The sequence below is a fragment of the Schistocerca serialis genome, chromosome 7 (genome assembly GCF_023864345.2).
Source record: "Schistocerca serialis cubense isolate TAMUIC-IGC-003099 chromosome 7, iqSchSeri2.2, whole genome shotgun sequence".
NCBI lineage: Eukaryota > Metazoa > Arthropoda > Insecta > Orthoptera > Acrididae > Schistocerca > Schistocerca serialis.
In genome coordinates this window covers 181,761,140-181,774,476 of record NC_064644.1, presented here as the reverse complement: position 1 = coordinate 181,774,476, position 13,337 = coordinate 181,761,140, and the positions used below count along the sequence as shown (strand labels likewise).

At 43.6% G+C, this 13,337-nt stretch overlaps 1 protein-coding gene across 1 annotated transcript in view; it reads left to right on the top strand.

Moving 5' to 3' along the window:
* LOC126412533 (venom carboxylesterase-6-like) overlaps window positions 1–13,337 on the top strand; it is a 472,566-nt gene that overhangs the window by 440,339 nt on the left and 18,890 nt on the right. The window contains exon 7 of the mRNA XM_050082175.1: window positions 4,867–5,048. Coding sequence (XP_049938132.1) covers window positions 4,867–5,048 — 182 coding nt within the window. The remainder of the gene's footprint in view (window positions 1–4,866; window positions 5,049–13,337) is intronic.

The window sequence follows — 13,337 nt, the reverse complement described above, 5'->3', positions numbered from 1 at the left end:
TGGTTGACAGTTCGTCTGATTACATCGTGAATTAGACATAAGGCGGGGAAACAGCTTTAATTTTGGAATACAGTGTATATTATGAACAGAAATGGTATTGTAATATTCTCTTGAGACACGCGAGAAGTTTTAAGTCCAGAGATTTATGTTCGTTAAGAATTACATACTGAGTTCTAGTTGCTGGGAATTCCTCAATCCAATCACAAACATGAAGTAATATTTTATACGCTGATATTTTGTTCATTAAGCGATAGTACGGAAATGTTTCGAGTGTCTGTGTCAATAAACACGACATCATCTGGGCGCTGGTATATACTGCCTTTAGGGTCTCGTGGAAGAACATAGAGAGCTAGGTTAAACACGTTCATGATGCGGAATCCATACAATTATCATTAGAGATAAAGTTGGTGACAAAGTTATACATACTTAAAACAGTACTGAGATTAAATTTTGTGTAGGCTGTTCCTTCTTAGAATGGTTGAGATCGCGAAGAAACCCTTCTGTCCTTCCTTCCGTCACTTCCCTTCATCCCTTACCCAGATCACATGATTTCGTGATGTACTTCTGTTTGTCCACTCTAAACTGTAATTTCTAATTTTCCTTCAGAGGAGGTCGCTACTATATCGTGTTCTGCGAATATTTTTGTTAATAACGCTCTGTTGACCTTTCCAACATCCCAACGCCACTACCACTACACCACCAGGTGACGTGTAACAATACGTAGTATTTCTAATGGCAGTACGCAGTCAGTTGGCCGCCGGGCTAGCCGCGCGGTCTGACACACTGCTACTCTAGCGGGAAGGCGTGCCGGTCCGCGGCACGAATCCGCCCGGCGGATTAGTGTCGAGGTCCGGTGTGCCGGCCAGCCTGTGGATGGTTTTTAAGGCGGTTTTCTTTCTGCCTCGGTGAATGTGGGCTGGTCCCCCTTATTCCGCCTCAGTTACACTATGTCGGCGATTGCTGCGCAACCACTGTCTCCACGTACACGTACACCATAATTCCTCAAACATGCAAACATTTGGGATTGTACATGTCTGGTATGAGACATTCCCATGGAGGGGGGGAGGGGGGGCACTGGCGGCCGAAACGCACAATAACCCTGGATTCGGCGTGGGGCGGCGGTGGGATGAGTGGACTGCTGTAGCCTGTTCTGGGGTTGTGAACCACTGAGGTTCTATGGCGGGCGAAGCCTCTCTGTCGTTCTAGGTACACGGTTCAACCCCTAATACACCCAATCAGTTGAGCAGCAATGTCAAGACTGAAATTATGTGACATCATATTCTTTGTGAAGTCTTCTTTTGTCTGGTAAGCAAACTGTTATGACACTATGTTAATTGTAATGTTGTTCAGATGTTGTGTTTGCACTTTTATGACAATTGGTGATGCTTTTGCCAGATATTCTGAGCAGAGACTATGCCCGAAACGCATAAATGAAAAATTCTCACTCTGCAGCGGAGTGTGGACAGATATGAAACTTCCTAGTAAATTAAAACTCGAATTCGGGACCTTTGACTTTTGCGGACAAAATTTGTTTTCTCCTCAAAACTGTATTTGACAAAATAACGTTACAGAAATATATCACAGTAACATATGAACAAAATAATCAGTTAATGAATTGTTATGCACATTGTAACGTTCTCACACTCGAGTGTTACGTGTGGATAGGTAAAAGTTCCGAATTCGAGTCTAGTCCGGCACACAGTTTTAGCCTGCCAGGAAGTCCACATCAGCGCACATTCCACTGCAGAATGAAAATTAATTCTGGAAACATTTCCCAGACTATGGCTAAGCGACATCTCCACAACATCCTTTCTTCCTGGAGTGCTAGTCCTGCAAGTTTCACAAGAGATCTTTTATGCAGTTTTGAAAGTTGGGGATGAGGTATTGGTGGAAGTAAAGCTGTGAGGACAGATCGTGCATCGTGCTTGGGTAGTTGAGTTTGTAGAGCTCTTACCTCCGAAAGACAAAGGTCCCGTGTTCGAGACTCGGTCTAGCATACAGTTTTAATCTGGCTGGAAATTTCAAGAGAATTGTGTACACTTATTTTCAGCGGTCAAAAATCAGTGGAAAAGGCATGTTCAGTATTCACATAATGGTCACAGGCGTCCAGTGCGACTTTTTGTTAGAACTTAAACTAGATTTGATTCAAATTATTCAGGGCGTTTTAGAGTTATGACTGTACGTCATCAGTTTTTGACCTCTTCTAACAAATAGGAGCCCTTGGGGAAGGAAGGGCTTAACGTCCCGTCGACATCGAGGTTATTAGAGACAGAGCAGAAGCTCGGATTGCGTCAAGGGTGGGGAAGGAAATCGGCCGTGCACTTTCAAAGGAGCCATCCCTGCATTTGCCTGGAGCGACTTAGGGAAATTACGGAAACCCTATATCAGGATGGCGAGACACGGGTGTGAACCGTCGTCCTGCCGAATGCGAGTCCAGTGTGCTAGCCACTGCGCCATTTCGTTCGGTAGAGGGTCCATTGGGTGTCGTCCCCTTACGATAATGGTGTTCTAATACTGTGTCGTATACATACCATGTTAGGTTGAATTTAATCCAGAGCGGTACCGGAACACAAATCCATAAACTCTCTCTCTCTCTCTCTCCCGCCTCTCCTCGCCTCGCCTCGACCGCGTCACGTCGCAATTTTCAATTCTGGGCGCGTAGTGAGTACGTAGAGTACCCCACGAAGTGTGAAGTGGTACTGAGGGGCTCCATCTCATTTCGTGCAGCCTACATAACGTAATTGCATGTGCTTCCTTCTTCATGAGAATGTTCGGCCGCACACTGCTAGTGGAACAACGACACTTCTCCAGCGTTTCACCACGCACCATACAGCCCGGACATGGCTCCCTCTGATATTCGCCTCTGCTCACATGAACCGCTGTCTGTGAGGACATCATTTTGGAAAACACAGTGAACTGCAGAGCAGAGCACGAAATTGACGGAAAGCACAGGTGGCTGCGTTCTATGACGAAAGTACCACGCTACGACAAATGTCTAACCCAGGCCGGCGACTAGTTAGAGAAGCAGTTGGAAGGTTGTAGCTAGACGTGGCAAATAAAACATTTTTGGTTTTAACTGTGATTCCCACTTCGCGACCGATCGGAGGGGAAAAAAGCAGTCGTACTTTCACTCTCTCTAAAATACTTTAGATAAAGCCAAATGTCTGAGAATCTCTGTGCAGAAACGAAGCTGCATGTGAATGTTAAAAAAAAAAAAAAATAAATAAAATAAAATACAACGTATTGAACTTCCTCCCAATTATTTTGGTTATAAAGCTAATATAGGGTGTTTCAAAAATGACCGGTATATTTGAAACGGCAATAAAAACTAAACGAGCAGCGATAGAAATACACCGTTTGTTGCAATATGCTTGGGACAACAGTACATTTTCAGGCAGACAAACTTTCGAAATTACAGTAGTTACAGTTTTCAACAACAGATGGCGCTGCGGTCTGGGAAACTCTATAGTACGATATTTTCCACATATCCACCATGCGTAGCAATATTATGGCGTAGTCTCTGAATGAAATTACCCGAAACCTTTGACAACGTGTCTGGCGGAATGGCTTCACATGCAGATGAGATGTACTGCTTCAGCTGTTCAATTGTTTCTGGATTCTGGCGGTACACCTGGTTTTCAAGTGTCCCCACAGAAAGAAGTCACAGGGGTTCATGTCTGGCGAATAGGGAGGCCAATCCACGCCGCCTCCTGTATGTTTCGGATAGCCCAAAGCAATCACACGATCATCGAAATATTCATTCAGGAAATTAAAGACGTCGGCCGTGCGATGTGGCCGGGCACCATCTTGCATAAACCACGAGGTGTTCGCAGTGTCGTCTAAGGCAGTTTGTACCGCCACAAATTCACGAAGAATGTCTAGATAGCGTGATGCAGTAATCGTTTCGGATCTGAAAAATGGGCCAATGATTCCTTTGGAAGAAATGGCGGCCCAGACCAGTACTTTTTGAGGATGCAGGGACGATGGGACTGCAACATGGGGCTTTTCGGTTCCCCATATGCACCAGTTCTGTTTATTGACGAAGCCGTCCAAGTAAAAATAAGCTTCGTCAGTAAACCAAATGCTGCCCACATGCATATCGCCGTCATCAATCCTGTGCACTATATCGTTAGCGAATGTCTCTCGTGCAGCAATGGTAGCGGCGCTGAGGGGTTGCCGCATTTGAATTTTGTATGGATAGAGGTGTAAACTCTGGCGCATGAGGCGATTCGTGGACGTTGGCGTCATTTGGACCGCAGCTGCAACACGGCGAACGAAAACGCGAGGCCGCTGTTGGATCACCTGCTGCACTAGCTGCGCGTTGCCCTCTGTGGTTGCCGTACGCGGTCGCCCTACCTTTCCAGCACGTTCATCCGTCACGTTCCCAGTCCACTGAAATTTTTCAAACAGATCCTTTATTGTATCGCTTTTCGGTCCTTTGGTTACATTAAACCTCCATTGAAAACTTCGTCTTGTTGCAACAACACTGTGTTCTAGGCGGTGGAATTCCAACACCAGAAAAATCCTCTGTTATAAGGAATAAACCATGTTGTCTACAGCACACTTGCACGTTGTGAACAGCACACGCTTACATCAGAAAGACGACGTACAGAATGGCGCACCCACAGACTGCGTTGTCTTCTATATCTTCCACATCACTTGCAGCGCCATCTGTTGTTGAAAATTGTAACTACTGTAATTTCGAAAGTTTGTCTGCCTGAAAATGTACTGTTGTCCCAGGCATATTGCAACAAACGGTGTATTTCTATCGCTGCTCGTTTAGTTTTTATTGCCGTTTCAAATATACCGGTCACTTTTGAAACACCCTGTATGAACAGTGTACTGTATCCGTCCTCTGCTCTGCAGGTGACGGCTACCTGACAGACCCCAAAGTCCTGAGAACGTTCAACGAGAATTTCGAGGTCGCCACGGCGCCGGACATCCATCTGCCAACGGAGGAGGAGCGGATAAACGCCACGCGGAAGCTCCACGACTTCTACTTTGGGGAAGGAGACATCACGCTAGACGATGCGCAGTCGCTTGTCGACGTGAGCAAACTCCAGCGAATCTTTTCTGCTCTTTGTTGCACATCTTCTGTGGGACCTTGGTCTTCATTTCTTTCATACTAGACACTGATGGCAGTTTCTACTCTTATTATCTTATTATACTCTTATTATCTTATTGTATTAGATACAGGCTCCCAGGTAGATGCCAATTTTCCTTGACTTCCGCAAGGCGTTCGATACAGTTCCGCATTGTCACCTGATAAAGTAAGAGCCTACGGAATATCAGACCAGCTGTGTGGCTAGATTAAACAGTTTTTAGCAAACAGAACACAGCATGTTGTTCTCAATGGAGAGACGTCTACAGACGTTAAAGTAACCTCTGGCGTGCCACAGGGGAGTGTTATGGGACTATTGCTTTTCACAATATATATAAATGACCTAGGAGATAGTGTCGGAAGTTCCATGTGGCTTTTCGCAGATGATGCTGTAGTATACAGAGAAGTTGCAGCATTAGAAAATTGCAGCGAAATGCAGGAAGATCTGCAGCGGATAAGCACTTGGTGCAGGGAGTGGCAACTGACCCTTAACATAGACAAATGTAATGTAGTGCGAATACATAGAAAGAAGGATCCTTTATTGTATGATTATATGATAGCGGAACAAACACTGGTAGCAGTTACTTCTGTAAAATATCTGGGAGTATGCGTGCGTAACGATTTGAAGTGGAATGATCATACAAAATTAATTGTTGGTAAGGTGGGTGCCAGGTTGAGATTCATTGGCTGAGTCCTTAGAAAATGTAGTCCATCAACAAAGGAGGTGGCTTACAAAACACTCGTTCGACGTATACTTGAGTACTGCTCATCAGTGTGGGATCCATGCCAGGTCGGGTTGGCAGAGGAGATAGAGAAGATCCAAAGAAGAGCGGTGCGTTTCATCACAGGGTTATTTGGTAAGCGCGATAGCGTTACGGAGATGTTAAGTAAACTCAAGTAGCAGACTCTGCAAGAGAGGCGCTCTGCATCGCGGTGTAGGTTGCTGTTCAGGTTTCGAGAGGATGAGTTTCTGGATGAGGTAACGAATATATTGCTTCTCCCTACTCACACCTCCCGAGGAGATCACGAATGTAAAATTAGAGAGATTAGAGCGCGCACTGAGGCTTTCCGGCAGTCGTTCTTCCCGCGAACCATACGCGACTGGAACAGGGAAGGGAGGTAATGACAGTGGCACGTAAAGTGCCCCCCGCCACACACCTTTGGGTGGCTTGTGGAGTGTAAATGTAGATGTAGATGTAGATTATCCCACAGATGGTGTTCAAATTACATGCTGTCTGGAGGATAGTATGACCAAGTATCGTATACAGGCTGACTTTTCAGTGTGTATGGAAAGTCAAAGGGCATACAGATAATGCTTAAATGAATGAAAACTTATGTGGCATTTTTTACGCAAACCGGTAATAACTACTATGTTATCAGTGCTTTTCTGTAAAGACAAGTCAGGAAAACATAAAACTAACGCTAAAGCAAAATGTTTGCTTTATAAAGATTTCACCTAGCTTCTTCGATTAAAGGAAGTACTCTAGTCACAAAATACACGAAACGTTAAAATAATGAAGCAAACGAAAGATAGTTTTTCATACATCGCACTTTCTCCAAGCTTCACTGGTCGCGCTGCTTGACGAGTTCTGTCGATTGAATGTGGCAGAGTTTTTTCCTCGCACTCGTCTTCGGCATATTGAAAGTACGAGTCAGGAAGCCTCTCGTATGGCAGGCTGTTTTCGCCACTGCACGTTTCCAAAGGCTGGCGGTATTAATAAATGATTTTGACGCTGATTATGGACTAAACGGTCAACTAAAGACAAAAATTTTTGCTCGCGCAGTGGGGGTCCACGCTGTAGATTTTTGGCGGAAACGCTGAGATAAAATCATAATAAGCGTTTTGTATAAATAAGTAATTTTTAATCATCAATCTCTTCATTGCCTATACAAGCAGTACTGTAGTTACAGAATAGATAACTCACAAGTTTACCGAATGTAGAAACGGTCTATGGGCTCATGAACTCGAAGCAAGTACGTCAGGTGATGTTGCATAGTATCGCCATCGATGAAGTCAACATGATCAACAGGGGCATCTTTCATAAAATAGATAACCGCCTGAGGCAGATCACAGCCTCACATGCGCGATAATTTGCCCGATCGGCTAGCTACGCAATCGCTTTGCTACATTTTTTCATTCCTTTGGACGCTGTCGTAACTCTCGCTTTCTTCGGCATTGGACTTTATAGGCTTTTTAGATCGTTTCGATCCGAGCTTTCCTCTGACTTGTGTCTTCTATATTTCCGTGCACGTTAACGACTGGTATGAGACGACATAATTCACTGTTTTGTAGTTTTCTAAGTAATTACCGATTTTTACTTATACTCCGGCGAATATTTTTAGCTTCTCACATTGAGTCCTGTTAGTGCTGGGCAAGCTCTTAACAATGACACCCGAATCAATGTCCAAGCTAAACGACTTTCATGCTAAACCAATGTGTAACTTCGTATCATCTTAATCCGTAATAATTACGCGGATGAACCTACACTGGTACCATGATCTATCCATTGCGGGTTCAACCATTGTTTACACCTCGTAGTTATTAGTAGAATCTGCCGATATTTTGTCAACCCAAGCAAGTTCGACTGACGACTGAATACGAGCGGTCTATGGCGCTGCAGTCATGGACTGTGCGGCTAGCCCCGGCGGAGGCTCGAGTCCTTCCACGGGCATGGGTGTGTGTGTTTGTCCTTAGGATAATTTAGGTTAAGTAGTTTGTAAGCTTAGGGACTGATGACCTTAGCAGTTAAGTCCCATAATATTTCACACAGATTTGAACATTTGACGACTGAATAGTTGTTTTCACGTCAAAAAGTCAAGGAAGGAATATTTTTGTCTGAAAATTATCTACGTTTTCCGCTGGCGACATTTCCGTACGCACCGGAAAGTCACCGTGTGTAATAGTGTGCCGCATTGAATTGTGGGGGGGGTGAGGGTGGGGAGGGGGTGGAGGGGGGGGAAGGGGGGGAGGAGCTGTAGTCCCATTGCAATTACTCGACAGTTGGTGGTCTGTCGCTTGCCGTTAGACTGTTACCACATCGGTTGTCGACTACTGCTCGGTTATAGGCGACACGCAAACACAGCAATATACCCGAGGAAACGGTGGTCAACGGTCTGCGGCAGAATTAAAATCACGGTCGCTTTGTTCACGGGGATTAGACCTAACTTGTACGAGCAAATTCAAGAGAGAAAAATTTAATAATCGAGAAAATACACTGTCATTCTATACGTGTTGGACTAACCTTGCTCATTTGTTCAGCAACATAATTTACAGTGTGGGACATCATATGGTGGACCAACATTACTGAGTCTCTTATACTTTCCATTCCGGCCCTGCACATGGATACACTTCCTACAAGAATATTTTGGTTTCAGTACTGAAAGCGTCCGTTCCTGGTAGCTGAGTGGTCAGCGCGACAGAATGTTAATCCTAAAGGCCCGGGTTCGATTCCCTGCTGGGTCATAAATTTTCCCCGCAGACGGACTGTGTGTTGTGTTGTCATAATCATCAACATCTCATCCTCATCGACGCGCAAGTCGCCGAAGTGGCGTTAAATCGAGAGACTTGCACCCGGCGAACATGTCTACCCCACAGGAGGCCCTAGTCACACGGCACAGTGCTGAAAGCAAACTGCAGTTTTTCGTTATCATGGTTACATGAGATTATGCTCACTTTGGGCGCACGACCTGCCGCATTACCAACCAATGTGCAGTCCTGGTTGCCACTTGGTAGCAGATTACGGGTGACACAGGCAGATACCAAGCGAAAAGGAAAGATAGGAAGAAAAGTAAGAAAGAACAAAAAAGTCAGTACGATATGAAAATGACGCGCCAAAGTTTTCGAAATAAAAAAAATATATTTAAATGAATTCTTTGAATAAAAATTGTAATCCAAGTCTTTTGACTAGATTTAGAAATGACAGAAAAATTCGTGGGGTTTGTATAAAATCTAACCCATGATCTGCTACACATCAAGTATATGCGCTAACCACTACGCTCCGCTACCACGTGGTTGGAGATTTTGGTAGTTACTTTCTTCAAGTTACAATAAGTGAGAATGACAAGGCACGAGATAACCTAACATACTACTTTCTTTTAGATACTAGCAATGACTAAACGACCAAGGAATAAACAACAAAAACTGTTCATCAGATTTACAAGTCCTTGACGCTATAACGCAATACTCTCGTTTCTTTAGCCGCTACTCTGTGGCGAAATATTAATGTCACCACAAAGTTTTATTTATGACTCTAGTGACTCAGTTGCAACGATGAATTGCAGGCTCCAAAAATTCGGCTTCACTTAGTGTCATGCGAAACTGATCTGATGTAAGACGATCTCTGTGATTATAATCAATGTACATGTGATAGTGAATGGCGTTTTGTGCGAAAGGATCGAGTAGTGTTTGGTTGGTGCTTTGGATGAAACGTGTATATTTCATTAGAATCTTTGTGTATGTATTGTTTAAGTGTGGTTTACTTGTGTTTATCATGTGTGATGGAATAAGAAATAAAAGGACCAGATTTGGGATTCAAACACAGGAAGAAAGGAAGCTGGACAAATAATTGGAAGTGAACTGACCAACTGTAATGGCAATTTGGCAACAGCAAACAGTTTTGGTGCGACCTTGAGAGTCTTGATAGGAGGAAACCAGCTCCAACGTATGAAATGTCAGCTATAAAGTAATTTTAATCGGACTGTAGTTACTCTGAAGAATTATTGTATTTACCAAACGCACTTGGATCCCTGCCACCGAAAATACTCGTAGTTGCTGTTATGAGATCACCAGCTTACATGCAGCAACTATACAGCCCCGTCACTGGGACAAATAAGGCTAGGCAACAGCTATGGAAAAAATGGATGGCAATACAGATTGGCAACATCTTGCAATGATTTAGCGATAGAATTTTTAAACTACTTAGCTGCATTATGAAGATTGTGCGTGGCAATATAGGTCAGTGTTCACTTGCACTGTTCTGTCTTTAACACTGGCATAGTCCTAGATCCAGTGAATGGTGACTGACATCACTTGTATAACATCCAGTTTGGAACCTCTTGGCGGCGACTGTAGAGGTGTCGTGAGTATCTCAAAACACAGTCCTCTGTTGAGGTACTGCAGTATTGTGTCGAGGTTCTGACTACCACCGAGGGCAGGCCGCTGTGGCCAAGCGGTTCTAGGAGCTACAGTCTGGAACCACGTGACCGCTACTGTCGCAGGTTCGAATCCTGACTCGGGCATGGATGTGTGTGGTGTCTTTAGGTTAGTTAGGTTTAAATACTTCTAAGTTCTAGGGAACTGATGACCTCAGATGTTAAGTCCCATAGTGCTCAGAGCCATTTGAACGATTGTGAACCAACGAGGCCACATAGCAATCGGTTTTTCTAATTTTTTATATTTATGGTACGTGAAGTCCAGAACTGAGACATCAGTTCCCTGAAACGTGTCGATACAACTGTAACAAATTATCTAGAAAATCGACTTTGAATTTCTGAGAGCATTTAACACGCGAAAGTAAGGTAGAGTTTTCGACAGACAGTGTGACTCTGTGGTGGAATACTCACCTGTTCCGAAAGGTTAAATTTTGAAACAAAGTGTATTTTTTACGAGCATTTAGTGAAGCATGATACACATAAATATCGAAAAAATCAGTAGCGCTCGAGACTGCTTATCATTCGAACGTTCGATCAAGCCTCGTTTTGTGGTCATTACTTTTTCCGTTTTTCTTCTGTTCAGTTCGAATGCCTAAGATTTTAAATATAAAATTCACTGAATATATGCTAATTAACACATAAAATTGCCATTCTTATGACAGATGCACATCTTTTTATTTCTAATTACGTGTCTCAAACAAAGATAAAGTTTTCGTAGCAAATACAAAAACTTAATTACCAATATTTTATAAAAGATTGTTAGTGAGGATTCTTTAAATTAAAAGAAACACTACAAATTAAATTGATTTTACACTTCTACACTTCACAGCCAGGAATAGAACCAGGGCCACCTACGTGGCACGCGAGTATTCTACCCATCGAAAGAAAAATGACCCTCATTTAAGATATTAAAAACTCTCGGAAATCTTCAAAGTTGATTTTCTCGTAAATTTTTGAGAGATGCATGGCCTTTGATGACTGATTATTGAGTTCTGAAGTTAACGTACCATAAATACAAAAAATTACAAAAATTAAATTGCTGTGTGGTTTCTTTTTAAGTGGAGCTGTGTTTCTGCTTACGTCCACGTTACGTGTGGCGTAAGTGACTATTACAACGCCATCTATCACAAATCGAAAAACTAAAACATTCATATTTCTTTACGTACTACACGAATATGTAATAAAAAATGGGGGTTCCTATTTAAAAAAACGCAGTTGATATCCGTTTGACCTATGGCAGCGCCATCGAGCGGGCCTACCATAGCGTCATCTGGTTTCCCGCTTCAAGCTAGACAAGTTTTGTTCTTCGCAATTTTTTCGTTTGACGCTTATTTCGTGAGGTATTTGGCCCGGTATACCCGAAAATCACAAATGGACGACAATGATTACCGAATTGATTCAGTCGCTGTGTGTCAAACATCAGATTTTGGCACTTACTGTAAGACATGGTTAGTTTCCATCAAACTGCCGCATCCTCTTACGTATTTGAATCTGCCGATGGGCAATTGACAGGATGTCAAAACTAGCTATCTTTCTAACAAAGATTTCAGCTCCATCTGGCCGCGTGGTGACCGTCAAGCAACTGTTGCCTGAAATCTAGAAATGCGGATACATTTATACTCTACCAATCACTGTGGAGTGTGCCCACACGGCGAAAAGAGCACTTGTTCCACTGGCAGTTTCATTAGAGAAAGAAGCGACTCCCTTAAATCTCTTCGGCGACAAGCGAAGACACAACACAGCAGACACGGATCGAGGGCTAGGTTCTGTGGGATTGGGAAGGGAGAAGTAGGAGGGGCGGACGATTGAGGAGGGGAGGGACTGAAAGGGAAGAACGGGGCAAAGCGGGAAGAGAGCTGGAATTCACAGTTTCTTACTTTCTCCTCTCCCCCACCCAAAACGTAATTCTCTGTCACTCCTGCTTCTAATGTTCCTAGAATTTAATAATAATAATGGTAATACATATAAAATGTTTTAATGTAATGATAATAACTAGCTTACATTAGTATTAGGGTACTGGTGAGCAAAACGCAAGGACAAAAGCAACTTTCGCATGATATTTCACTGTGAAGTAATGTAGGCCGACCTCGATGAAACTTGGACCATACATAAAAAGAATTCTTGCGGTCTAGTACAGAACGTTACTGAAAGAAATACGCAATGACACGAACAGAGTTGACACTTCTATTCAAAGACGATTATTACATTCATGTCAACGCTACTCATGATGGTCTCCTGAACAATTCAAACGGCGCGCTATGGTTCTTAATACGGTGTATGATCACTACGGAGGACAGGGGTCGCAAGGGGGGTTTTTATTTTATATTTTTTAAGTAGCCTCGCAATTTTGGCCGAGAGCAGTCCAAAGTACGAAGGAAAGCGGATGTCTTGTCTTCTTCTTCCTCTTCGTGGATTCCAACTTCTTGTATATTCTTGAATGCCCCACTCCTCTACACTTTACTGTACCAATTTTTGCGGAATGCTTCCTGCAGGTGTTGCAGTTCGTCTGACAGGTTTTCTTCATCGGAGATGACGCCTGCTCTATATACCAGGGTGGTCAGCACTGTCTGCTATTGCACTGGATCGTGGCAGCTTGTTTCAGGCACACGTCTATATGTGTCTTCTTCCTATCCAGGGTGCTCGGAAAGTCCCGTTACAAACTTCTGTGACTTGTAGAGAGGAGTGAGTAGATAACATTTTGAACAGGAACCCATGTCTCGAAACGTACCGTTTCCGTGTTACATCCGTTTAAAACACGTTTCCTATATGAGCATGCAGCAGGATAGCCATGGTGGGAGGTAAGCATGTTGGGAGGCGGATACGTCGGATCAGCTGATGTCATTTGACGTGTATCTTGCCTCTCTGACCTGGTTCGTGACTTATTCACGTGGCTGTGAGTGCTAGCGCAACACGGTTTGAGTACACGTTTCCAGCATATACCGGCATGGTCCTTCTCAATAGCGAAGAGACAACGTCCGACTTCATCGCATACCCTTTTCGCCACAATTTCGCAACGAGAGCTATGAGCACTTGTTCATCTTCGAAACTCTGAAACAGATCTCTTGTACTGCAGGGAATTTGCTTC